This window comes from Myotis nattereri (genome assembly GCF_964212035.1).
Source record: "Myotis nattereri genome assembly, chromosome: 3".
NCBI lineage: Eukaryota > Metazoa > Chordata > Mammalia > Chiroptera > Vespertilionidae > Myotis > Myotis nattereri.
Window position 1 is genome coordinate 193,033,331 of NC_138077.1, and position 27,977 is coordinate 193,061,307.

Genomic DNA, 27,977 nt, shown 5'->3' on the forward strand with positions numbered 1-27,977 from the left:
AAATCATTGGGAGATGATAGAAGGCCTGTGGATGAAGCTGGTAACCTTAAGCTAGTGTCTTAACGTTTCTGAAACCCAGTGTGCTCACCTATAAAGTCAGGAAAATAATGGTATCGTGAGGTATCATGGGGTGGTTATAAGCTTAAAGACTGTAACACAGATGAAGTGCTTAGCATAGAGCCTGGCATATAGGAAACGCTTAATCAGCACGACGACGATGATGATGATGATGATGGGGCTTCAAAGGTGAAAGCAAATTATGATGAGGAGCAGATTCCCCATCGTTGTTGTCAGTTACTCCATCTGCAGGGTGAGGGTGAGGGGACCACGTGGACAGCGGGGATGAGGACTGTCCTTCGTGAGGTCAGAGAGGCCTCAAGGCCTGCATCTTCCACAGGTGAACAGGCCCACCCTGAGCCAAGCAGTGAACTAGACTCAGGAGAATTCATGAATGGAATCCAAGAGGGGGAGAGCCCTCTTGGATGGATCTTTCCCCACCCCCACCTCTGATCTTGAGCTGACTGCAAGGATAAAGACATATACTACTAGGTGGGGGTAGTAAGATACCCTCATTGGCTATGCTCAAGAATAGTGAAGGGGAAATGGTAGCTAAAAATGAAAAGATAGGCCAGGGTTGGATTTGAATGTACAGAAACAGGGTCCCTGAACAAAACAGGCACGAATGAGCTTGACATTACAATCTACATCAAGCATGTCAAACTCGCGGCCCACAACAAATATTTTTGTGGCCCAGCCAATATAACGGTATGTAAGAAACATTTTAATAAAAATTTCATAACTTAATTTTTACAATATTCTGTTATACATAATAATTAATAATGAACTACAATGTTCGCTAATGACTGATTACTATAATCGTGTTGCATTCATTTCCTTTATGCGCCTTACTCGCAGGCACACCATTTCTCTCCACTAATACTAGCAGTGAATATTTTAGCAGCCAATTGCCATGTCACTAGTCTTGAACTGACTTGTTCGGTGTGCACAACAGGAAATATTTCACTTTCAGAGATCAAGAAAAATAAGTTTACTTGCATTACACTTATTAATTTGCGCAGTTATTCAGTATCTGGTAAGTTAATGTTCAAGAAAAAAATATTAATTTTTATTAAAATGTTCTATTATTTTATTTATGTTAACGATTACTCATTTATTTCAGCCCTTTATATTCAGCATGTCTCTATGGAAATAAACCTATGTTTCTATGAAAATTGAAGCTTTTGTTTTTTTTGCGGCCCACATAAACTTAAACCTTGTTTATTCAAGGTTTGTTTTTTTTGCGGCCCGTGTTAACCTTTGAGTTTGACATGCTTGATCTACAATGTAGATTCTACATGATGTAGATCATGGAGATTCTTCAGGAGAAGGGTAAGCAGTGCTATAGAGCTGGAAATCCTCTGTTGTGTCTAATGATCTGAGACTGACTTTGCAGAACTCACTGCAAAGAGACAGGGTATGGTATTAGACTCCATCAGTGAGTCTCAATCAGAGGCAATTTATCCCCCTAGGGGACACTTGGCAATGTTTAGATGCACTTTTGGTTGTCACAACTGGGGGTGTTACTGAAATCCCGTGCTTAGATGCCAGGGATGCCACTTAACATCATACAATGCATAGCACTTTCCCAGAACAAAGAATCATCAGGCCTCAAAACATCAATGGTGCCAAGGGGAAGGAACCCTTCCCTAGATTGAGGGCGTGGGCACCTGCACCCCCTCACAAGATTTAATGGTGCAGCTTCCTACATGCTGAGGGCTCCACAGCGAGTACTGGGAGGATGGAGTCTGGAAAGTACATGTCCTGAGATTGCTGTCGTCAGAAAACATAGATGGAGTGGACTTCTCTTCATTCTCCCCCTAACTGACCAGGATCCCTGGCAGATCCCAGGCCTTGGCCACTGAGGTTTAGAGTGGGTATCTCTCTCTGAGTTTGGGGCTGAGTGACAGTACCTGAGGGCCCCCATTTCCCCCCCAAATATTAAACATCCTGGAGATGGGGCACTTGCAACATCCAGAGCTAAAGCTCGAACTCTTAGATGAGGGCAGGGAACTGTGTGGCCTCTCCAGTGCCTGCCCTACCACCCAGGGCTCGTCCCCTGTACAGAAACAGGTATGAGTGAGCTGTTAGCTTCACCACAGCCTGGGCTCCGGGACAGGTCCTTGAATGGGGATCAGAAATATGTCCCCTTTCTGATCCTGTTACAGGAGGGCAGGAGTTTATACAACCTCTTAGGTTTGGTGAGGCAGGGTCCAGGATGAGCCTGGTGGAGCGGGGAAGGAAATCACTGGATTTGACACTGAGCTATGAATCAGGACCAAGGCCCTGGAGGCTGCCTTCACACCCACAAAGTAGGAAGTGGGAGGGGCCTCATTTGGGGTGGGGACAGCAGGGAAGAACAGTCACCAGATTCTCCTACCCCACCCCCAAGGTACTACTGCATGAGGGGGTCTAACCCAGACTGCTTTCCTGGGGAGCCATAGCCTCGAGGGCCCACTCCCTGGCGCTGGGGGTGGAGAATGTCCTCAAGGATGTTGGTGATATCAGCTGCAATAGGCCTCCCTCTCTCCAGCTCTTGGGATGCAGAAGAACAGAGAGGGATGGGAGGGGCAGAAACTCAGATCCAAGACTAAATAGGTTCAACCCTTTGGGTTCCTGGGAAGAGGTCTTTGTCTAAAGCCCTTGCTAGCGATGGGAAGTTGTCCTTGCTGTGTTCTTTTCCAGGGAGAAGGAGATGAGGGTGGGGAGGAATTGGGATTCAGGGAAAATGTTCCTAAATCCTGGCCCTGAGGGGTGGTAGGGAGGAATTGGAATTCGGGAAAATGATGGAAGCGGCACTGAGAGCCCTTGGAGTGGCTAAGGAGCCTTTACTTATTAAGTTTTAATTTTTTAAATCAATTTTAGAGAGAGAAAGAGGAAGGGGGAGAAAGAAAAACATCAGTTTGCTGTTCCACTCATTTATGCATTCATTGGTTGATTCTTGTATGTGCCCTGACTGTGGTGGGGAGGGTGGGATGGTGGGGGTGGCGTCCGTAGTATATGGGGACGATGCTCTAACCAGCTGAGCTACCCGGCCAGAGCTTATAAGGAGCCTTTAAATTCTCATGTAAGCCAGGAGGAGACCCTATAGATCAGCCTGAGATGGACGCTGCCCCACCCTTAATTTAAGATTGATGACACTTTTGAAGAGTCCCCCCAAAAAAAGATGCCAAGAGGAGGAATCACACACACATAATAAATAAAATAAAAGGTTTCACAGGCAGAGAGGAAGAATCCCAGAGGTTGAAAGATAGGCAAGGAGAGAGGCTCCACCTCCAGTCTCTCCAGAACCTCCCTGCTTGACAGCAGGCTGGGTGGGGTGGGGCGGGTGGCTGTCCGTGACTGTGACTCAGGTTTCTGTGGGCAGCCAAAGGCAGCCGGCAGGGAGGAGCCCAGACCAACAGGCAGGCCAGCCAACTGCAGCTTTCACCTCAGCTGTCCTCTCTCCTGGGAATTCGGGATGCTCTTCTCTGGCCGTGCTGGCCTCTGGGGATCGCTGACCCCTGCTTTGCCTCCCCCCAGCCCCCGTGTTCCTCCCAAAACCCTCAGCCCTTGGCCCTCTCCCCTAGGCACTGACACAGGAGGGAGAGTCGAGGGGCACTGCCTCTCGGGAGGCCCCAGAATGTCTGTGCCACAGGGAGCAGGGTATCATAATAATCTGGCCTGCACCCTGAGGGGAGACAGGGGAGTCCTGGGCACTAGCTTTCAGCCTGAGCAGCTGAGCCCACCAGTCTTCCCCAGCCTGGGTGGCTCAAGTCTGGACAGGCTGGTTGTGATGATGAAGGTTGGGGGCTAGAATGCTGCTTCTGCAGAGTCAGGCCGACGTGAGGAGAGGGTGCTCAGCTACTCCAGCCCTGCCCCTCAGAAATGACCAGCCAGGGAGGAATTGTTGGAGCTCAAACCAAAGAGCTCTGGTCAGGGACAGTAGGACTTCCCCTTGGTGATGGATGCGGGTGTGGCCAACACATTCCCCTGGTGTTTCTGGGACCTGTTCCTTGGGCTGTTTGTTTGTTTGTTTGTTTATTTATTTACTTACTTATTTTGAGAGTGGCGAGAAGAAAGGGAATACACACTTTGTGTCCCAGTGCTCTGTATACGCCGCTCACCAGTCTTCATGACTGAGAGAGATCCAGTAACTTGCCTAAAATGGCAAAACTGGAATCATAACCCACAGTGGCTTGCCACCAACACTGATGGTCTTTTCTGGAAGCCAGGCAGTTGTTCTAGGGAGGGAGCCAGAAGAATGTGACCTGAACTTTATGGAATACACCAGATAGTCCATCACAGGGTACAGGTGGTAGGATGCAGATGCTGGCTGCGTTTGGAGTTTGGGGACAGATGGCAGTTTGAAGAGAAAGCCACTAGCAGAATGTTTGACACATAGTAGGTGGTCATTAAATATTTTTGTAGTGAAGGAGAGAGATTTGCATGTGAGCCATTGCTAGTTTTTTGGGACATCCTGGGATCTTCTAGCTCTGAATTGCAGCAACAGCATAAGAAGCTAGTTGAAAAAAGGGACTTTCCGTACGCGAGACCAAACCCGGCGAGAGAGGAATTTGCGGAGCATTTCTGAGTGGGGGCTGGGGTGTGGGGAGGAGGGGGGAAGTATGTGGTTGATACAGAATTACCGTAAGGTGCGGACGCCACCCAGTGGCCTGTATGCAGCCTAGGGGAAGACAGGCTCTGCAAATTAACCGCGCGCGGAGTACTCTGGGAGTTGTAGTCCAGCTGAACTAAAGGGGCGGTGCTGCCAGCGGGGCTCTTGGGTGTTGTAGTCCCACGTTTTTGGGCGGGAGGGGTCAGTTACCCTCGTCGGCCGGACCACGAGTCCCGTGGTGCCTCGCGGCAGGCCGCGCAGGCGCGGTGAGTCGGTGCCGGTCAGTCCGGAAGGCTGAGGGGCCGCGGCTGGGTTGAACCTTGTTAGAAGGGGTCGCTGAGTGGGCCTGTGGCGAGGTGGGTTGGGGCTTCCGGCACCATGTCGAGGCAGGCGAACCGTGGCACTGAGAGCAAGAAAATGGTAACTTGGAGCGTGTGACTTCGGCGGGCGGGGCAGAATAGAGGCGTTCTGGGGAAGGGGGTCCGGCGTGGAGCGCAGTTGGGAAAGTGTCCTCCTTTGAGCTCCGGGAGGAGGTGGTTCCGCTGGAGGCAGGAGGCGCAGGTTGGTGGGCTGAGAGGGGAGCGTCCCTGCGGGGGCGGCCCGGGCCCGGGGCCGGTTGGAGGGCCGCTGGAGTGGCTCAGAGAGCCCTCCCCTCGCCTGCGAGCAGCAGAGCAACTGTGCGCTAGGCCAACAGCAGCGACGGAAGAACAGTCGTGGGCACCTAGTACCCTGTGTGTTAGGCCCTGGGCCAGCCGCTTTCCGTGTATCATCTCACTTAATCCGCGAAGTAATCCCCTCAGATGGAAGCAGTTATTGCCATCTTGCAGCTCAGAGAGGTTACCTAACGCGCCCACATTTACAGCTAGGAAGAATCAGAATGTGAACCCCTGTCTCTCTGCTTCCGACCACGGGGCCGTGCGCTCGCGCACTTGCCTGGGCGCTGTGAGATGCGCAGAGGCTGCTTTTGTCGGAAAGGAGCTTTGTGTTCCGCGGAGCCAGGTGGGCCCAGCAGGCGCCCGGTGGTGTCCCTCCGGGAGGGGCAGGCTCTCTTCTTGTCCTGGGAACAGCGGGACACCAGAGAGCCCCATAAGGTTTGCCCAGGATGGGGTCTGGGCCTGGAAAGGAAGGTAGATGACACTTTTCTCCAAAGTCAGGGGACTTCTTGACAAGTGTTTCTTTTCTTTGGCATATTGTTACTTCCTCCGGTTCCGCATGCTGCCTTTGTTTTCCAGCTCAAAAACTGTGTATTCCAGGTTGCCTGCCGGGCAGGTCAGGGGCCTTTTGTTATCTTCAGCTCTAGAGGGGAGGATTAAACTTCCCTCGCACCTTTGCATGTGCCGCCGGAGACCGACCCTATTGCTCTTGAGGAGGACTTAACTTTTTTTCTCAATCGGACCCCTTTAGAGAAGCTGATGATAACTGTCATGGAGCTTCTCCCCAGAAATATTAAATAGAAAAACATATACACAGACATTTAGTTACATTTCAAGAGACTCCATGGATTACAGGTTAAGAATTCCTATTTTGGAGGAAATCTCAAATACAGTGGGGCCTTGACTTACGAGTTTAATTCGTCCCGAGACCGAGCTCGTTAAGGAGCTCGTTAACTCAAATTGCTCTATCAACTCAATGCAAAAAATCGGCTGAGAGACAGCTGGTATCTAAAAAAACTCCTTAGTCGGGACACTCGTAAGTCAAGGCCCCACTGTAGTTTAAACCAAGAAGGAAAAGAGAATATATTTTTTAATATATTTTATTGATTTTTTTACAAAGAGGAAGGGGGAGGGATAGAGTTAGAAACATCATTAGAGAGAGACATCGATCAGCTGCCTCCTGCACACCCCCTACTGGGGATGTGCCCACAACCAAGGTACATGCCCTTGACCTGAATCGAACCTGGGACTTTTCAGTCCGCAGGCCGACGCTCTATCCACTGAGCCAAACCGGTTAGGGCGAAAAGAGAATATTTTGCTAGGAAATTATGCAGGGAGAAAAGTGTGAGCATTGGTTGGAATTCTGTCTTTCTCAATTGATCCTCAGTTTCCTTATGTATAAAATGGAGACAATAGCCCTGACCAGTTTGGCTCAGTGGATAGAGTGTCGGCCTGCGGACTGAAAGGTCCCAGGTTCGATTCCGGTCAAGGGCATGTACCTGGGTTTCGGGCACATCCCCAGTGGGAGGTGTGCAGGAGGCAGCTGGTCGATGTTTCTCTCTCATCGATGTTTCTAACTCTATCCCTCTCCCTTCCTCTCTGTAAAAATTCAATAAAGTATATTTTTAAAAAAATGGAGACAATAATGCTCACCTAGGATTAAATTAGATTTCAGTGTAAATTGCAGGCGGCATGGTAAATGTTTCCTCCTCCTTAATGTGTGAGCAGATATGAAAGGTCTTCCTGCTTAGTTTTCATAACTTGCATTTATTTTGTACTTTTAAAAAATACATATTTTTATTGATTTCAGAGAGAGGAGGGGGAGGAAGAGAGAGAGAAACATCAGTGATGAGAGAGAATCATTGATTGGTTGCCTCCTGCACACCCCCTTCGATTCCTGCACACTGGAGTCAAACCTGGGACCCTTCAGTCCACAGGCCCACGCTCTATCCACTGAGCCAAACCAGCTAGGGCTGTACTTTTTTTTTTTGAACCTGAAATCAGTATTGAAATCTTTAATATGAGTTCAGTAGGAACCTGCAGTCTTCACTTCCAACTTTTCTGAAGTGAGGGAATTATGGAGGGGCTACAGCACACTCCTGCCTCAAAGCTTTTGCAACGGCTGTTGCTGCTTGGAACTTGCTTCATGCACAATTACTCAAATATCACCTCCTCAGGGAGGCGTTCCCTGATCACACGATTAGTTCTTTGTTCTGTTACTCTACTGTTTTTCTTTATAGCACTGTCTACTTGGTGTTAAATATTTCATTATAAATTATATATTTAGTTGTATATTTTCAGTCTCCCCCATGAATATATAACCTCCGTGAGAGTAGGAATTTTTGTTCACTGCTCCATTCTCGGCAACTGAAGGATGCCTGGCACTAGGCCGTCTGTATTTATTGAATGAATGGCTGGAGGGTTTGGTGTGTCCTCTCATTCAGTTCCTACTGGTACCTGCTTGGGGCTTGTACCAGCTACTCAGGTGAATTACTACATGATCCTCTTTGTAGCCACCTGGTTTTCACATGCTCCTTTCCTCTCTGCTTGGGGCGTCCCCACCTCCAGCAGAGGTCTTCCCTGTCGGCCCAATCTGCTGCAATCACCAGTCTTCTAATTGCTGTGTTCCCACTTAAACCTTTCAAGACTTCATGGTTTAATTTGCCCAAGTAACTAGAGCTCTGCTTTTAGTTTGTGCAAACAGAAACAGCCATTTGTCCAGCAAACTTTTCTTGAGTCCCAACTTTATGGAAAGCTCTGTGCTAGGTGTTTGGGGAAATGCAGAGATGCAGTCCTAGCCCTTAATTCAAGAGGCACATAATTTATGAGAAAGTCAGAAAAATACCAACATAGGAGTATAGTACTGTCTGGGATTGAGTCCTGAATTCCCTGCTTGCTTGTTGTGTGACCTTGGGCAAGTTTATTCATTGTCCTAAATATCAGTTTCACCAGCTTTAAAATAAATTTTAAAAAGGAATAATAGTATCTATATCATAAGGATGTTCTGAGTATTAATTGAGATAGATATTGCATCCTGTCCCAGGATGGTTCAATTCCGAGTCAGGGCACAGGCCCAGGTTGCAGGCTTGATCCCTGGTGGGGGGCATGCAGGAGGCAGCCGACCCATGTTTCACTCTCACATCTATGTTCCTCTGTCTTCCGCTCCCTCCTTTTCTCTCTCTCTCTCTCTCTAAAAAAAAATAATAAGTATTTTTTTTTAAAAGAAGAAAATAGTTGACACTCAGTAAATGTCAGCTAGCATTTTTATTAGTAAAGATATTAGCCTTCATGTGTCTGCATAGTGTTTGGTTCTTGAATCTCGTGGACAATCAGGCCTGCCCTTCTTTTGTGTTGTGTTGCTAGTAACCCAACCCCAGCTACTCAGGTGAATTACTACTTAACAGCAGCACTCAGAACCTCCATGACAGGAGTCTGGAGAGGAAGAGAGAGGTGGACTCTGTCCTGTTACTGACCTTCCTTCTCCAGCTGCTGGGAGCAGTCACACTAGATTACTTCTCTTGACAAAAATAGTAAGTGTGACTCTTTTAGCATTAGCTCCAAAAATCAGCCCCCTTAAAGGAGATTTGGTGTTTTTTTGGGGGGGGGGTGCTAAGTAAAAACCTTCTGAAAATACCAAGTGCACGAGCTCTCCTGAGTGTAGGGCTTGGCTTAGCTTATTCTGCTCAGGTTGTACCTGAAGTACCTGGCTCTGTGAAACCGCTCCTATGGTTTGTTGGTCTGCAAAGAAAGCACCTTTAAGTCCATTATCTCATTAGATCCTCCTAACAACCCTGTGACTAGCATGACACATTCTCCTGTTACTGTTTCTGTGTGAGGAGATTGAGGTTTCCTGAAGTGACTGACATAAAGTCTCACATCTACTAAGTGGCAAGCTCAGACCCAGAAGGAGGTCTTCTCCTACAATCCAGTATTCTTTCTACTTGCCTTATTGATTGCTACAAAGTCCTTTTTTTAAAAAAAATATATTTCATTGATTTTTTTTACAGAGAGGAAGGGAGAGGGATAGAGAGTTAGAAGCATCCATGAGAGAGAAACATCGATCAACTGCCTCCTGCACACCTCCTACTGGGGATGTGCCCGCAACCAAGGTACATGCCCTTGACCGGAATCGAACCCGGGACCCTTCAGTCCGCAGGCCGACACTCTCCACTGAGCCAAATCTGTCAGGGCACTACAAAGTTCTTTATGTGGATCAAGACCTCCCTCTTTGAGCCTAAAATTCAGGGTGCTCTCTGACACCACACCACAGAGAACCAGTTTAAGAATAAAAATATCTACTATCTAAAAATATCTAATATCTACTTGACTTCATACTATGCCCCGGGCGCTATGCAAGCCTCTTATTGGAATCTCACAGTAACCTTGAAGGGCAGACAGTATTGTTGTCATTGTACAGATGGGAAAACCTGAAATTCAGAGATATTAAGGAATGGATTAGGGTCACATAAGTTTTAATGAGACAGTGCTCAACTATAAGAAGACTGCATTTCAGCCCTGACCAGTGTGGCTCAGTTGGTTGGAGCGTGGTCTTGTGCACCAAAGGGTCGTGGGTTCAATTCCCAGTTAAGGGCACGTACTTGGGTTGCAGGTTCATCCCTGGCCCTGGTCGGGGTGCCTGCAGGACATGACTGATCAATGTCTCTTTCTCCCCCTCTCCCTCCGTCCCTTCCACGCTCTGAAATTCTGAGTGCTGCCATTAAAAAATTAATGGGAAAAATATCCTCAGGTGAGGAGTAACAAAACAAAAAAAAAAAAGAAGAAAACTGAGTCTTAGTTACTTAACCTGTTACCTGTAAAATGGGGATAAGTAAAGTTTTATAAATGTTAATGACCATTATTATTGAACATAAAGCAATTGTAAAGTAGAAGTGTTGCAGAAGAGATTCATATTTCTGTTGGGAGGGAGAATGTGGTGCTTATGATCAGTGAAGAAATTGAACTGGTTGAATAGCTGACCTTTAAGGTCCCATGGAATCTTTTGTTACAAGGGTCACAGGACTGAAAACCCAGGTCTTCAGACTGCAAACGCCTTTATATTTCTCTGACTTCTCCACAGTTCTCTTTGTTCACTTCTTTCTTAAAAAAAAAAAAAAAAAGTACTGATTTTCACAGAGAGGAAGGGTGAGGGGGAGAGAGAGACATTGATATGGTAGTGCAACATTGATTGGCTGCCTCCTGCATGCTGCCTACTAGAGTCTGCAACCTGGGCATATGCCTTGACTGGGAATCAAACTGCCAACCCTAAAGTGCGCAGGACAGCCAGTGCCCAACCAACTGAGCCACACCAGCCAGGGCTGTTGATTCTCTCATCACACTAGTCTCCTACCTGTTTCTCAGACATGGCAAGCATACTCTCACCTGAGGGCCTTTACACTTTCCTAGGACTTTTCACCAGGATATTATCTTTATGGCTTATCCTTACTTCCTCCTGTTCTTTTATGTCATTTTAATGAGGCCTTTTCTGTCTACCCTATTTAAAGTTGACATGAACAAAAAATAAAATAAAATTGGCAGGAACATAAATACCCACTAATCTCCTTTTTTGCTCGGTTTCCTCCACAGTACTTATCACTATCTGGCAAACCATATATTTTATTTATTCGGTTCATTATCTGTCTCTCTCCAATTACATAGTGCCTGGTACATAGTAAACACTGAATGACTCTTTTCTATACCACAGCCCCATTCCTATTTGTAAAGTATGAAGACCTTTAAGTTACATATTTATGTTGCAAATAGGCTTGGTTCACAATGGGAGATGGAGACAGACCTGCAAATCAGAGGGTGCAGAGAGCCTGGGTCAGGGATCCCATTCCCACATCCCAGGAACGTTGATTCTGTGACCACGCACTGATCTGTCTAGGACCTTGATTTTTCTCATCAGTAAAATTGGGGGCTGTTGCATCTGTAAGGAGCTTGATAACATCATGATATGCTTGTTACTTGGCATCATGGTGGGCTGAGGCTCTTGGCGTTTCTGTCCAAGGGCTCATTAATAATGGAAGGAAAGCTCTCTTGACTTAATGCAGCGATGCCAATTCTATGGACTGGTTACTGCTGGATTGTCTCCATCCATTCATGCCCAAGTCATTCTAGTGCCAAACCTTAACCTGACTAGAAAAATCATTCTCCTCCTCAATAGCTTCTCTTGAATTGCCATAGTTGGTAAAAGCCCTCTTGGAGATACCCTGATTTGGCTGTTTTAGTTGAGTTCAAAGAACTTCCTAGTTCTGAAACTGATGCTCTTTGACTTCCTAGTGCAGCTAAATGTTCTGTTTTGTTTTAGGGGGGTTATTAATATTGTTTTGGGGAACAGTGTATAGAATGAACATTGGTTTAGAAGCTCTTGGTTTTTGTCCTCCAAAATTACTTTTGTCAATAATGAGCTGTTTGTCCTTAACCATTCTGAGTCTCAGTTTTCTCATCTCTAAAATGAGATTAATTCCTGCCCTCTCTGCTTTATGGAGTTATTGTGGAGTGGAAAATGAGGTGATGAAAAATAGAATACAGTATGTAAGCAAAAGGCGTTCATATATTATTCTTGCCATGGGGACGAGATGAGGAGCACTGGGTCCTGAGAGCCTGGGTCTTAACTTGAGTTGGACTTTATTCCCCAGAATACTTAAAGACAAAACGATGCTCCGCTCCCAGTTTGACAAGCCTCCCTTCAGTCTTATTTTTTTAGCCTCGGATCTGTGTGAATCCATTGGTCCAAATATACTGTTAACATGCATCTCACTTTGTTTAATTCTGACAATGCCTTTCCCCCAACTTGCTGCTTTCATTCTGTCTTTTATTAGTCTTTGGTTTTGTACTTCTTTTATTGATTTATTTATTTTTAAATTTATCTTTATTGTTGAAAGTGTTACCTTCCACATCTCTCTGTTTCTTGGTAGGAAGGTGACAGGATTCTTTATCTGAGAAAGAGTGTCTGTGGTTTTTAACTGTGATTATAATAGAAACCAGTGCAGATACACAGCAGAGAGTGTTCCTTTCAGAATTATCCCCTTTCCTGGGAACAGTCTAGCGGTGTGTCACAAGGAACATTATTTTCCCATGCCTTGGAAGAGGGCTATCATCATGCGATGGACTTCATCATAGACTTCCTTCTTCCCCATGGGGAGGGCCCCTTGGGTCCTCTGCTGTTCCTGGGTGGGGCCCTGGGAGTGGGAGTCCCTCGGTCACATTTGCCAACCCACGGAGGGTGATTTGTAAATGTCTGCTTGGGTTTGCCTTTCACAGGAGCTAGGGAATGACTACTGCTCGCACACCGGATTCTGGTGACTGGAGCTTAGGGCTGGTAGCTGTAGTGGGTTCTGGATTTGCAGAAGCCGACCTCGGTGTGTTGGAAAGTGCCTCTTACAGCCTTTATAGTGGGTCTGGCTGCCACGTTGACCCTGGCGAGCCAGATTCCTTGGCCCCTCCTCAGGGGAGGACGTTCCCTCCCACCAGACACAATGACCTTCCTTTGAATCCTGACAGTTGCATTGAGGCCCGTCCAGACTCTCACCAAACTTTCTCTTGTGTGTGTCCTGACTGCGTTTTGAATCTCTTTTAGAGCTCTGAGCTCTTCACCCTGACCTATGGGGCTCTGGTCACCCAACTATGCAAGGACTATGAAAATGACGAAGATGTGAATAAGCAGCTGGACAAAATGTGAGTGAGCTCCTCTGTGGGAGCAGCAAGAATGGGGCTCCATCGAACATGAACCTACATGGTCCTTTGGCGTTCAGAACAGGGTCGTCACTCTTATAACCAACATTTTGGTTTCCACTGAGCTCATTTATTGGGATGTTTTGGAATTACCTCCATTTTCCTTTTACCACCTTATATACAGATATAAGCCTTTATACAGATATAAAGCACTCAGATTCTCTAATATAGTCTGTTCTCTTGTTTCCTTCCCAGGGGCTATAACATTGGAGTTCGACTGATTGAAGATTTCTTGGCACGGTCAAATGTGGGGAAGTGCCACGACTTTCGGGAAACTGCAGATGTCATCGCCAAGGTCATTATCCTGGGTGGAAGGATTGTCTTTGGGAGGCACAGCTGACCACTCTTTGTCGCCCTTAGAGAGACCCTTAGCATTCCACAAGATTATCTAGGCAGCTGTTTGGGCCAAAGAAACCCTCCTGGTGGCTTGGGAATGGCACAGGTTATGAAAAGGGAAGAGTAGTTGGGATGATCCCTGTGTATTAAAGCCCCACTGAAATCAGAGCCAGGTCTCAACTGTGAAGATGTAGCAGAGTAGCATGGCAGTTAAAAATACAGACACACCGCCCTGGCCGGTTTGGCTCAGTGGATAGAGTGTCAGCCTGCAGACTGAAGGGTTGCAGGTTCGATTCCGGTCAAGGGCATGTGCCTGGGTTGCGGGCACATCCCTGGCAGGGAGTGTGCAGGAGGCAGCTGATTGATGATGTTTCTCTCTCATCGATGTTTCTAACTCTCTATCCCTCTCCCTTCCTCTCTGTAAAAAATCAATTAAAAAAAAAAAATACAGACACACCTGGCCTGGCTGGTGTGGCTCAAGGGTTGAACATCACCCTATGAGCCAGGAGGTCAAGGTTCGATTCCCAGTCAGGGCGGATGCCCAGGGGGCATGTAGGAGGCAGTGATTCTCATCATAGATGTTTCTATCTCTCTCTCCCTTTCCCTTCCTCTCTGAAATCAATACAAATATATTTTTTTAAAAGAGAATATTCATTAGTTCTTAGGTAACTTACTGTAACCTCTTTAATCACCAGTTACCTCATCTTTAAAATGAAGAAAATAAGAGCTCCCTCACAGGGTTGTTGTAAGGAGTAAATGGAAAAATGAATGCACTTAATGTAGTGCGTATAGTAAATGTTTGCTATTAATAATATTAGTATTACATAATATCTATATATATAAAAGCCAGGTGACCTGAATGACAGAACAACTGGTCACTATGATGGCCAACCGGCCAGATCAGCCCCTTCCAACCTCCCTTGGCCCCTCCCCCCAGCTGGCCCCATCCCCGATTGCCCCCCCCCCATTGGGGGCGGGGCCGGCTGATCTCCCGCAGCTCCTCCCCCCTGCCAGCCCAGCCCCAATGCTGGCCAGACCCAGGCCTCTAGGATTAATAATAAACGAAAAAACACCTATAGCATTGTAGTGTCAGTTATCTTGCCCAAATCCAAGAGAGGGTCGACAGTGGAGAGTATTGTGAGGGTTTGGAATTAGGAGGGTAGATAGAGGGAAGGCGCTCTTCAGAGTAATTCTGCCCCAGTGACCTGTATTCCCATTCAAAAAGAAGGGCTCAGACACAGGACAGGGCGGTGGGTTGGGGCCTCTGTCCGCTCAGATGCTGGTTCAGGCCAGGCATCCTAATCAGAAGGCCAGTGCTTCCTTCCGCTACAAAGTGCAGGTGGACAGCAAGTTGTTGCCTGATTATATGATACCTTGAAAGAGAGGAGTAGGGAATTGTGCACAGATGCCTTTTTTGCCCTGAATGCCTAAAGCTTCAGTGTCTTCCAGAGCCACAGCTTTGTTCCTGAATCACTTAGTTCCCCTTCGCCAGCCCATCACCTTCCTATGTGCAGCCCCTGCTGCTCTTCCCATGGTGCTCTTGTGTGTTCCCTGACAGGTGGCATTCAAGATGTACTTGGGCATCACTCCAAGCATCACCAATTGGAGCCCAGCTGGTGACGAATTCTCCCTCATTTTGGAAAATAACCCCTTGGTGGACTTTGTAGAACTTCCTGATAACCACTCGTCCCTTATTTATTCCAATCTCTTGTGTGGGGTGTTGCGGGGAGCTTTGGAGATGGTGAGTACAGCTCTTTACCTTCTGGGACACCTGAATGTGGTAGGGGCCTGATAAATGCTTGAATGAGCCCTAACTGGTTTTGCTCAGCAGATAGAGCGTCGGGCCTGCGGACTCAAGGGTCCCAGGTTCGATTCTGGTCGAGGGCATGTACCTTGGTTGCGGGCACATCCCCAGTGGGGAGTGTGCAGGAGGCAGCTGATCGATGTTTCTCTCTCATGGATGTTTCTAACTCTCTATCCCTCTCCCTTCCTCTCTGTAAAAAATCAATAAAATATATTTTTAAAAAAATGCTTGAATGAATAAGAGGGAGAGGGAGAGAAGAAAGGCCTTTGGCTCAGCTGGCACTTCGCTGCCTGGGGTGGTGATGCTGTTGAGTGTAGGGTGCACGCTGGGCGTCTCTACATGGTGGCGACCCTCCCTGCCAGACTGAGACGGGGCTGTCAGCACCCAGAGCCCCGAGCATCCCTTCCCAGTTGGCCTATTTGGCAACAGCCTCACTCGGTGTCTTTGCTAAGTCTCCTTATGGGCCGGGGCCACTGCCTTCTGCAGGAGAGCGTTGGAATTGACAGTCTTGTCCTGTGGAAACCAGCCCCCTGTTTTGGCTGCTGTGGAGGAGCCAGTTATAGCCCCATCCCCAGAGGCTCCCCAGAGGCTGTGGCTGGCCAGTCACCCTTCATTTCCCCACTGTCCCCAGGTCCAGATGGCTGTGGAGGCCAAGTTTGTCCAGGACATCCTGAAAGGAGACGGCGTGACAGAAATCCGGATGAGGTTCATCAGGCGGATTGAGGACAATCTGCCAGTTGGAGAGGAATGACCATCCCCAGGACTTAGGGCTGCCAGCAGGAGCACTGGCTGGAATCAGAAAGCCTCAGTGCTTCCTCTGCCCTCTAGAACTCAGTGACTGTTGAACACGGATGTTATATATTCTTCTATCCTTGTTTCCATTCTCCTGCTAGACTGTGATATAGTCCACTTACCCCACAAGTGTGTACATTCGGGAGGGAAATCCTTTGCTCCCTTTCCCTTCAAAGGGGTGGATGTAGTCATCCTTAGTTGGACTAGAAAGAGCTCAACCATTTTACATTCCTGAAGCAAAACCCACTTTCACCCATTAAGAGGCAAGCCTGGCACATCTATCCCTGGGCCTTCAGAAAGCCATTGGAACCTGGCTGTGGGGGACCCAGGGTTGTGGGGCGGGGAGGAGAGGTGGGGAGGGTGGGAGGGAGCTGCTAGTGATGGTGTGACACGTCTAGTGCCGCTAGGAGAGGGGAGCCCGTTGTGCTGGAAACACTGACTTCTGGGAAGCCACCCAGGTCTCATTCCTCCCTGCTGTTTGGAGGCAACATCTCCTCTTTTTACAGAGGGTTCATCCTTTTTCTTACAAATTCTGCAATAAAGACACATTCTTGAGTGAAGTCCCAACCCTGTCCTGTTTTCTTTCTGCTCAGCCCTGGGAATTGTGTTACAGTGGGCGAAGAGACCAGCTGAGTTCCTGGGCCCTGCCTTGATTTTATCTGGTCCTGATAGACCAGAGAGCCTGGGAAACCTGGGAGCAAACCAGGCCCCTTCAGAGTCATGTTTGGGTTTACTCTGCAGTAAAGTATAGAAACAGACTGTTCTCCCAGACATACCCTGGGCTCTTGGCCACCAATTCGGGGTTTTGGCTTAAAAAGACCACGTAATCCCTGGTGTTGCGTACCATTTATTGTGTGCTTCCCATGTGTCAGACTCCACTGAACCCTTGATGTATTATCTAGTTCACAGTAATTCCATTTGTAGAGGGGAGGCCATAAGTCGCTCAAGGTCGGACAGCTGGTAAGAGGAGATGATAGGGTTCAAAGCCCCAGCCAACCTTCAAAACCCACGTTCTTAATGATAGCAGTGTGGGAGGAGGAGAGCAGGCCTGTGGCTTCCTCAGCCTTACAGAGCCTAGGATAGCTTTCAAAGGGCTTGGGGGATCAGAGTTGTCAGGCCTTGTTTGGTAGCACCTTTCTTGGCGATATCTAGGGCCTTAAGGTTCAGATACTCAGGTTGTTGGGGTTTGGGGAACGGGGCCCCTGGGCCTTCCCCAAGGTTAGTAGACAGGCCTGAGATGAGGTGTGGTAATGATGCATTGTGCTTGAAGAGTTCTTGGTTGTAGGTTAGGACCAGGGACTGGAACACCAGGAAGAGAGGCAGTTTGCACATGACCTGTCTCTTCCATCTCACTTTAAAATTTTTTTATATTTTTTTATTTTTTTATTGATTTCAGAGAGGAAGGGCGAGGGAAAGAGAGAGATTGAAACATCAGTGATGAGAGAGAATCATTGATCGGCTGCCTCCTGCATGCCCCCTACTGGTGATCGAGCCCACAACCTGGGCATGTGCCCTTGACCAGAATCGAACCTGGGACCCTTCAGTCCGTAGGCCAATGCTCTATCCACTGAGCCAAACCGGCTAGGGCTATTTTATAGATTTAAAAAATTGCTTTCGCCCTAACCGGTTTGGCTCAGTGGATAGAGCATCGGCCTGGGGACTGAAGGGTCCCAGGTTCAGTTTTGGTCAAGGGCATGTATCTTGGTTGTGGGCATATCCACAGTGGGGGGTGTGCAGGAAGCAGCTGACTGATCTTTCTAACTTTCTATCCCTCTCCCTTCCTCTCTGTAAAAAATCAATAAAATATATTATAAAAAATAAAAAATTGCTTTTAAGAGGAAGGGAGAGGGAGAGAGAGATAGAAACATCAATTAGAATCATTGATTGGCCGCCTTCCGCATGCCCCCTACTGGGGATGGAGCCCACAACCCAAGCATGTGCCGTGACATCCTAGTTCATAGGTCAATGCTCAACCACTGACCCACACTGACTGGGCTCACTTTTTTTTATTTATTTATTTTTTTTATCTTCGCCTAAGGGTATGTTTCCATTGATTTTAGAGAGAGGAAGGGAGAGAGAGGAAAACAGCAATTGGCTGCCTCCTGTATACACCCCGACTGGGGATCAAACCCACAACCTAGGTATGTGCCTTGACCAGGAATTGAACCCACAACCTTTTGGTGGATGCGGTGATGCTCCAACTGACTGAGCCACTGGGCCAGGAGTAGGAAAGGTCACTTTTGTGTCTCCAAGTATAGGGGGGCTCATGTTTTCTCTGGGATCCCACCCTTCTCTAAGTTTGTACTTCTCCCTCCAGGTACAATTTTGGGCCCAGGGCAGGCACCTCATTTTGGCCAACTGTATTCTTAGAACGCAGTATAAGGCTGGGTCCAGTTGCACTAGGTTTTGAGTGAATGAAGGAGAAGTGAAGGAAATGAAGGCTGGGACCCAGACATGGAAAGCGTTGTGTGGTGTCCAGACCCTGCCAAGAAAAGTGAGCTGCACCACCCTTTCCCCTCTCCAGGGGGGCCCTCGCCCTTCCTCCCCCTTCCTCCCCTCCCAGTACCACAACTTACTTTCCAGCAGCCGTTTGTATGGCGTGAGGTTTTGGATATTTCCTTTCCCAGAGTTAATCTTGGGCAACCTTACCGGGTCTGCAAGCTGTGGAAACAAAGCCCTTTAGTGCCTTTCCCAGCTCCAGCCCCACAGTGTGATGTGCAGTTGTGTGAGGGAAAGGAAAGAGCTATTCGGAACATCACCTCGTCATCTTTCCCAGATGAGCCAAACATACATACTGCTGGTCCCCCACCCCTGAGTTAACTAGCGTAGATTCCATATCCCTGTGCTTTGCTGTGACGTGAGGCTGGGCGATTCCCATTCTCCTTGATGTCCTGGCATGCAAGATGGGGGCGGGTGTGTCTGGGAAGATTGACTATGGAGGGTTCCCAAAGAGCCTGGTCACAGCGGAGTTCTGGGGCTGGAGGGGTCCTGCTGGGCTTGACAATGGCTGGGCAGACCTCTAAGGAAAGGCCTTGTTCTGTAGCCTTTGGCCACCAGGGGTCTCCAGATCACTGCTTACTGTTCCAGAAAGTGACCATTGGACCCCTGGTTTTCAGAATTTGCTAGAAGATGCACCTGATGGAGCAAATCTCAGAAGCTGGTCTGAGCCAGGAAGCGCCCCCTTCCTTCAGTCATGCCCGCTGGACCTGAATGCAAAGCTCAGAGGGTTGCCAGGCTGAGGGTTTGCCTACTACGCCCAGGGCATTGGAAAGAAGTCTGTGGCCCCCGTACACACCCCAGACTCTCAGGCTGACTGCTGAGTTGCACAAGCTAGCTTCGAGCCCTCCCCTAACTAACCCCCTACCTCCTGAGTGCACACCAGAGCACCAGCCTGGCTCCCACCAGGGATATTTCCATACTCGGGTTGTGCCTGTCCCTGGTGCATTGGCCTCCTTACATTTGTACTGGGCATCTAGGTCTGAGAAGGAGGTGCAACAGAGGCCCAGGAGCAGAAATTGCATTAAGTAAAATTAAAATAGTCTCCTAACAAGTAGTTCATTGTGGATGGTTGCGGCGGGGGGGTGGTGGTGGTGGTGGTGGTGCAGGAAAAGCATCCTCCCTGTTCTCCCAGAGCTTAAGTGCTACCATGTGCTGTTCCCTGGAAGCCAGAGGGCCGGTGGGAGGCGGGGGAGGGTGGCAGCAGGCGAGGAGCCTCGCTGTTATGGATCCCTAGCCTTTGATGTAGGGCCAGGCCTGACCCCAGGACTGCAGCCGGCCACTGCCAGGGGAGCTGTGGGATGCAGTGCATTCCTGGGGGCAATTTACGCTTCTGGCAGGAGGAGAGGAAAGTTTCTACTGTGGGGAAGGGGGTGGAGAGAGGGCGCTGCCTCGAGGTTGGGGGGTGGGTGTTGTGAGGAACAGTGGAGGGAGCCAAGGCACAGGGCAACACCCTCCTGCCTCAGCCTGGCTCAACCGGCTTGGGTGGAGGCCTCCTCCAGGAAGCCTTCTCTGATAGACCCAGAGCTGGTGAGGAGCATCACATGCCCAGGCCCTCCTGCTCCCCCTCCACACACATGAGTGGGCCCAGGTAAAGCCCTGGAGGATGGAGGATGCTGGGAGAAGCGGCTGCTCTGCCCTCCTGGCTCTGGGGCCTGGACTGTCAGCCATGAGGGTATCTGGACCGAGCTAAGCTGAGAGAGGGTTGGGAAGATGGTGTGATGGGCTTGAGAACATGCGTGAGTGCGCCCAAATGTTATTCATGGCAACAGCTAACATTTATGGAAGAGTGACTGCGCCAATGCTAGTATGAGCACTTCACCTGCATTTCTCATAGTATTCACAACAACCCTGTCACTATTCTCATTTTGCAGATAAGAAAACAGAAACACACCTAATACATAGTAGAGTCAGGACTTGAATCCAAATAGTCCAGAACTGGACACCTCTCATCCAGTACACTATGTGTTACAGACATATATTTTTGTGTTTCAGTGTGTGTCTCTTTCCTTATGTTTCTTGGGAAGTATGTCTGTATCTGAATTCTTTCCTTTAATAAAAAATGTAGCTCTGTGCTGGGGGCCGGGGACATGGAAATGCTGGCAGCTTCAATCCAATGTGTGTGTGGTGGGGGAGGAGAGGAGAAGTTGAAAATGAGAGACCAGGGCAGGTCCTTGCTGTGCTGCTGATTGGTTATGTGACCCTGGACAATGGATTTGAACTCAAAACCTCCGTTTTTCCATCTGGAAAATGGGGATCATCATGTCTACCTGGCTGCCTGTTGTGAGGATGAAACAAGATGAAGTATGTATACTTCCTGGCATGGGCTGAGTATTCCTTAATTGGTCGTTACTATGACTATTATTAGGGGAGCTGTCTTGTAAAACTGTGAACATATGAGTGTCTGAGTGTGTGCAGGTGGCAATTGGGTGAAATCAGGGCCTTGTCTGTGTTGTTCATCACCGAACCCCCAAGTATCTAGCACTAGTTTTCAGCACAAAGTAGATCCCCACTTAGTTTTTATTGAGTGTGAGAATGGAGTGCGGAGGGCCCGGAGAGGGAGGGGTGTGTGGGCAATGCGGGCCTCCACTGGGGCCAGCTACATAATTTATGGGGCTCCGGGCAAAATGAAAATGCAGAGCCCCTTTGTTCAAAAATTACTATGAAATAAGTTATTACAAATTTCAAGTTGACCCAGCAGAGTATTAAACCAAGCCCTCTGTGGAGCTCTGTGTGACTCCACAGGCCACCCGCCCCTGGCGCGGCCTGGCATCTCCTTGCCGCGGAGCCCCCGCAGCCCTCAGCCAGCTGAGTAGGAGGGAGGGTGAGACTCCACCTGGCCTGCCATGCTCCCTGGCTGCCTGGGAAAGGTGAGGAAGGGGAAGGGCCGCTCCGTGTGGGCAGGTCAGGAGGAAGCAGAGGGAGGGACCCCATGACCTGCAGACCTCTCCCCCAGCGAGGCCCCTACCACCCCCCAAACCACCAGCCGGGCTGCTGGGTGGTCTGGGCACATGTGGTCACATTTAGATGCTGATTGAAGCAAAGTTGTTATAAGATTAGACTATTTAAGGTAACTTTAATTTCTACTGCATTACTGGGATTTTTGAGGAGGGGGCTGGGAGATCCCCTGGAGTGGATGTGAGGAGAGCGGCGGCTGCAGGAGGCAGTCTTCACTTCTCTGGTCCTGTACGCGAGGCCTCTGGAGACTGAAAAGCAGGAAGGAGGGCTAGATGGAGGGTGCAGGATCAGCAAGGCCCTGGTGGAGCAGGAATTTATCAGCACCCCCCCCCCCGAGGGTTTGCACACCCCTGGCCACACATGTGTGCAAACACCCCTCCCTCCCCTCAGCTTGCCAGGCAGGTGAAGGGTGGCAAGAGGAAGGTTCCATCCAGACCCTCCCCAGGCTCCAACCCAGGGTAGGGTGGTTGGAGCCCTGCGTTCTCTTATTTCTATAGATCAAGACAGAAGTCGAAAGCAGGAAGCTCAGTTAGTCAGTGTTATCCCAGTACACCGAGGTTGTGGGTTCAATCTCCAGTCAGGGCACATAAAAGAATCAACCAACGAATGCAATGAATGTATAAGTAAGTGGAACAACAAATCAGTCTTTCTCTCTCTCTCCCTCCCCTTCCTCTCCCTGTCTCAAATCAATAAAACAACAACAACAAAAAGAAACTCCAAAGGTAGAAATTGAGGAGGAATGGGAGGATGGTGGTAACAGGGATAACAATTATTTAGTTGCTCCTATGTGCCAGTCTTGTGTGAAGCCCTTTCTATTCACTGTCTCTCTCTTTTTTGTCGTTAATCCTCATCGGAGGATGTTTTCTCCATTTTTGTTTGTTTGTTTGTTTGTGAATTTTTTTAGAGAGAGAGTGGAAGGGAGGGCAGAGGCAAAAGAGAGAAACATTGATGTGAGAGAGACACATCAATTGATTGCCTCCTGCCTATGCCCTGACCTCGACCAGGGATCAAGCCTGCAACTGAGGTATATGCCCTTGACTGGAATCAAACCTAGGACCCTTCAGTCCACAGGCCGACGCTCTCCACCAAGCCAACCCGGCTATGGCTGCTGTCCTTCTAAGAGGCCCTAGAGCACCGTGGGAAGGGCTCTGACAAGGGAGCCAGCCTGCCTGGTTTCCCAGCTTACCCACTTCCTGGCTATGTGGACAGGGGCGAGTCAGTTAACCTGTCTGTGTTCAGTTTTCCCATCTGCAAAGTGAGGACAATAATAATATCAATGTCAAAGGGTTGCTGTGAGTGTTAAATGAATTAATTTATGTAAAGTGCTCAGACTAGTGCCTGAGTGAGAGCCCTGCGCGGTTTAGCTGCTGTCATTAAGGACTATCATTATCCCCCTTTTAAAGAGGAGGAATTTGAGGTTTGGAGAAATGAAGTCACTTGCCCACAGAGAGACAGAACTCGGATCCAAACCCTGGTCGGCTTGACTCCTCAGTTCATGTTCGGAACCACCGGGCAGGTGCCAGCGCCGGCTCGGCCAAGGCCTGCGTGAGCAGGTTACATGCCTCATCTGGTTCAGTTTAACCCCCCTCCCCATTGGATACCTCTGCTCAGACCTCGAACCATCTTGAATCCTTTCTGGCCAGTCTTTGATTCTTGTGGCGGAGGGAACTGAAGCCCAGAGAGACCAGAAACTTGTCTAGGACCACACAGCAGGTAACCACAGACAAAGCCGAACCCTTGAAATCCAGGCCCCGCCAGAGACAGACCAAAGGTGGAAGCCCCTGGCAGGTGGATGGGGAGCCTGACTGGGAGTCTGGGCTGGCTGAGCCCAGGGGTAGCCTGGGCGGGAGAGGCTACAGACTGCTGGCTCCAGGACACTCATTTCCTGCCTTGAGGTTTGCTACGCAGAGGCAGCTGTGGGGGGTGGGGGGGTGGGGGGTGGCTCAGGACATGGTGTCTCAGCCTCTGTTGGAGGGTGGGCAGCTGAGGCCCACCTGGAGGGTCCAGTGAACACTGGGCCACAGGACAATAGGTCAGGCCTCCTAGGCTGGTTGAAAGGAGAGGGAGCTGGAGCCCTCGGCCCCTGCAGGGCATTCGGCCGGGAAAGACAAGGGATGGGTGGGGAGGGTGTGCACCACCCAGAACCAGGCAGGGGCCTCAGGACAATTTATGAAGTGAGTCAGGAGAACCGGGAGTGAGTATGGGGGGGGGGGGGAGGTGGCTGAGGATGTTTGAGTGTCTGTGTGCAGAGCCCGTGGGAGCCCCTTCCTCAGCACAGTGCACCCCTCACTTGCCTGCTTGCTTCATCTCCCCTTCACTGAGCTCCCCACCCCTCCCTGAGAACCGCTCACCTCAGAGCGAATTGCTCTACGTGGATTCATGGGTTTAATCCTCACAACAAGCCTATGAGAGCTTTCCAGATGCGAAACTGAGGCTCCAGCGGTAGGTAACTTGTTCAAGGGCATGCAGCTTTGGCTCTTGGACTTGAGCCCGGGCAGTCTAACTGGAGTCCACACTATCAACCTTCAGTCTCTGGCCTTAGGTCCCGCCCCTCCCTGAACATTCAACCCCCATCTGACCCCCTTCAGGGCCTGGTTTTCACACCAGCTTTTGGGGCGGCCCGGGCTCTCCACCCCAGTCAGTGTCCTCTTAGTACCTGGCAGCCAGGTCCCTCCCCTTCCTCAGGCAGTGCCCCAGCCTGGCTCCCTGTAGTCCCTCTGGGCTGGCTCAGGCCAAGAGACCAGACCCTGAGACCCCTTTCTATCCCCCCAGTCTGAGTGGGAGGGCAGGAGTGGGCCCAGGCTCTGGAGGTGGGCGAGGGTGAGAGGCCCCGCTGAGAAGTGGTGGGACTGGTGTGTACCTTGGCAGGGGGACAGCAAAGTGGGAGGCCCTCGGAGGGCAATGGAGGTAGGCCCAGACCCAGAGACAACAGCCGTGGGCCTTCCCTGCTCCTTTTCTGGACGTGTCAAACACACACACACACACCTCCCAGCCCCCTTCTCCTGGCCTCAGTTCCTCTAGACTCCCCCACTGCACTCACGTCCACCTCTGTGGCTGGTCCTCTGGCTCCTGGAGCCTGGCTCCTGCCCCTGCCTCCCACCCGTCCCTAACTGCTGGTCCCAAAGGATGCTCTTCGGTGACACCTCACCCTGGGGGCTTCTCTGACCCTCGCAACATCTGCCTCTGCCTTTGAGTCTTTAGTCTCCTGGTTCCTCCCACTTCCCAGCAGCACCTTCTTGGTCTGCTCTGCTGACCCTCTTCCTCTGAATGTTGGTCGTGCCCACATCCTGGCCTGGCCTTCCTCTTCTCCCTGCACTCCTTCCCTGGCATTGCCCCCAGGGCACCAGGCACCCTCTGCACAGCATGAATTCCTATCTCTAGCCCAGAAGTCTCACTTCCCTCGTGGCTACATGCAAGCCCCACAGGCACCTCCATCTCAACACATCCTAGCACCCTCCTCCTGGTCCGCCCTTCCCCACGGCCAACCAGAAGGCTGGGCACTGTCCTCAGACCTCCCTTTTACCAGGCCCCTCACCTCCACATTCAAATCCTGCCCACTCCACCTCCTTAACTCCTCTCACACTTGCCCCTTCCGTCTGGCCCCACCTCCCTGGACCAGTCAGGATTATTCCAGCAGCCCCCATCTTCTCCCACACAGAAGTCAGGGGGCTCTTTCTTTTCTTATCTTTTGTAAAAAATATATTTTTATTGATTTCAGAGAGGGAGAGAGAGAGAAAGAGATAGAAACATCAATGATGAGACTCATGGATTGGCGGCCTCCTGCATACCCCCTACTGGGGGTGGAGCCCACAACCCGGGCACGTGCCCCCACTGGAAATCCAAACATGACCTCCTGGTTCATAGGTTGATGCTCAACCACTGAGCCACGCTGGCCGGGCAGGGTCTCTTTCTAAAGCTGAGCTGCTACGGAGTCTTCTGTGGCTCCCATTTTCCTGGAGGTGAAGCCTAACAGCTTCACATGCCTACACGTTCGGCAGCCTCCAGCCCCTGCCTGCCTCCTGCACAGCCTCACCTCCCGCCACCCCCACGTGCCGATCAGGACCACCCTCCTCCCTCAGCCCAGGTCACCATTTGCAGGGAGCCTTCTGTGACGGCCCCTTCCCGGCACCGAAACCCCGCGCCCTCCTTCTCCGCGCCGCATCGGGGCCCTCCGAGCTCTAGAGGGCGGGGGCCCGTGGGCACGGTGCGTGGGGTGACGGGGGACCAGCTGCCCGCGGGGTGTGGCTGGGGGTGTCTCCGAATGGGTCTCGGGGAGGGAGGCTGACGTCGAGGCCCGGGTGCGCGGGCCAGGCGGGGCGCGGGCCTTGGCCGTGGCTGTGGAAAGAGGAGGGTGGAGGCCCCGCCCCGCCGCGCCCCTCCCGCCGCCCGGCCTCCCCCCGCCCCCCCCCGCCCGCCCGCCCGCCCACTCCGGCAGCCGCGAGGGCGGCCGGCAGAGCGACGCGGAGCCCCGCCGGCGCGGACCCCGACGACGCCCCCTCCGCGGAGCCCGCGCCCTGGGCTGCCCTCCAGGGTCCGGAGCGGCGCCTGGCGGACCCTGCAGGTAAAGGCGAGGAGGCTGGTGCGGCTGCCGGGTGTGGGGGGCTCCCGGGGGAGGACCCAGCCCACGCTGCCCCGAGGCTGTCCGGGCGGCTGGGCGGGCGCCTCCGTGGGCACGGGGTGGGGCTGGATCTGGATGCGCACAGGGTGAGGGCGCCCCCGCAGCTCCCTGCGCCCCTTCCCCACCGGAGTTGCCCAGGCAGAACCCCAGATGCGTCCCCTCCCTCCGCCCTCCCTCTCCCAGAAGCCGGGCTCCCCCATCAGACGACCCGGTGGGCTCCCTGACTTTGAGCTTGTCACCTGGCCTCCGGGCGTCTTCCCACCTGAGAACGGGGAGGGACACAGCCTCCTTGGCCAGGTGGAGGAGAGGTGGCGCGAGGGGCCTCAGAGCGCCCTCCAGTGGGCAGGGACGCCCCCCAGCCCTCCCCTGGCCTCGCTCTGCCTTGGCTGGTCCGCTGGCCACCTCTCCGTTTCCCGTCTTCCCGCTTCTGTCCCCGCGTCCCTCCTGTTCTAGGTGTCCTGGCCGCACCTCCCCCAACAGGAGACAGTTTCTGCGGAATGCCCCTCCCGGAGGCTCCGGCCTCCCCAGCCCCAGGCCCACTTTGCAGGGGTGAGGGGGCTGCTGCCAGCCCGGGGGACCGGCGGCCCAGTGTGTCTGTCTTGGGGCTGGAGACACAGTGGCCCCAGGAGTTCCTGGACGGAGAAATGCTGTTCAGACCGCGGAGCCCAGGAGTTTCGAGCTGGGGACAGGCAGGCCCCCTGAGTCTGCTTGTTGTGTGTGTGTGCTGCTGCCTATGAGCCTGTCAGTGTGTGCACTTGTGGGGTGAGCGGGGACAGCGAGTGTCAGCCAGGATGTTCTCAATGAGCGTGTCAGTAAGTGTGCGAGACCCTCAGTGTGTGTGAGAGCGTGCGAGGTCCTGACACGGAAGTGCTGCTGACCTCCCTCAGGGGGACCCTGGCAGCCCTCACATCCTTCCTCCCGCTGCCCGCGTGCCTGGTGCTAGGCCTGCCTCGTCCGGTGGCCACTCAGAGAGCCCTAGCCTTCCAGGAGCTGCAGGCACATGTGGAAGGTCTGGGGGCCGAGGGGCTGAGGTGGCTGGAGGGGCAGGCAGCCTGGGGTCCCTCTCTGGGAACGGATCCCCCCTGTCCTGAGCCCAGGGGAGGAGGTGGGTCTGAGGAGGCACCCTGGGGAGTCGGCATCTCTGTTAGCGGGGAGATGTCCCACTGGCCTCCTGCTGGGTTGCTGAACACCGCCAGACCCTGGGACGCACAATCGCCCCCCAACGATAGTGAGGACACACCAGGCATACACAGTCATGCACAGCTACACTCCCTCCCACTGACAGTCACACACAGTCGCACAGGTGAACGTGCTCTACTGAAACACACTCCACCAAAGACGCTGAAACAACGGCAGGGCACACACCCAGGCTCCTACAGACACATGGCAGCCCGCACAGCCCTGCCAGACAGACTCAGACAGGACAACACACGCACATCCCCTCACTCACACTCACACTCAGACACGCTCACCGGGGACTCTCTCTCTGGTTTCACATTGTCTACCACAGAGAAAATAAGTGTTTCCGCTCTTTGGCTCAGAGGAAGGGAAAAGAAAAAATGGAAGTGAATGTATCTGCTAGCAAGAGAGAAGGGAAAGATACTAAACAGGGCCGTCATCCTGAGCACCCCCACTACCACCCCTGCCCCGGGCCTGAGCCAGACCAGACATGGGCGGAACCCCAGCTTCCCTGCCCTGCTGCCCCCCCACTCCAGACCCCTAGCCTCCAGGGGCAAGCCTGGGGCTTCCCTTGTAGGAAGTGGGGCCTCAGATGAACTGGTCCCATCTATGGCCTGAGGCCCTTGCAAGTTGGGGTGGAGGAACCTGGGGCACAGCGACCGCTCATGTGGGGTGCAGCCGTGTCTCAGGGTGTCCGTCCAGGTACACCATGCAGGACGAAGCGTGTGCGGGAGGGGTGGTCAGGGAGGCAGC

At 51.3% G+C, this 27,977-nt stretch overlaps 1 protein-coding gene across 1 annotated transcript; it reads left to right on the plus strand.

Annotated features, from left to right (window-relative positions):
- Positions 1 to 4,914: 4,914 nt before the first annotated feature.
- Positions 4,915 to 16,540, plus strand: TRAPPC3 (trafficking protein particle complex subunit 3). The gene is made up of 5 exons (XM_081087944.1): positions 4,915 to 5,074; positions 12,887 to 12,984; positions 13,237 to 13,336; positions 14,936 to 15,118; positions 15,813 to 16,540. The coding sequence occupies exons 1-5, from the start codon at positions 5,033 to 5,035 to the stop codon at positions 15,930 to 15,932; spliced, it is 543 nt and encodes a 180-aa protein (XP_080944070.1). The 5' UTR covers positions 4,915 to 5,032; the 3' UTR covers positions 15,933 to 16,540.
- The last annotated feature ends 11,437 nt before the right edge of the window (positions 16,541 to 27,977 follow it).

Excerpts from the sequence above, each read along its gene's own strand:
- TRAPPC3 (XM_081087944.1), top strand. The coding sequence starts at position 5,033 with ATGTCGAGGCAGGCGAACCGTGGCACTGAGAGCAAGAAAATG. Across the intron at positions 5,075-12,886 it reads GCACTGAGAGCAAGAAAATG|AGCTCTGAGCTCTTCACCCT; the intron begins GTAACTTGGAGC and ends AATCTCTTTTAG. Across the intron at positions 12,985-13,236 it reads AATAAGCAGCTGGACAAAAT|GGGCTATAACATTGGAGTTC; the intron begins GTGAGTGAGCTC and ends TTTCCTTCCCAG.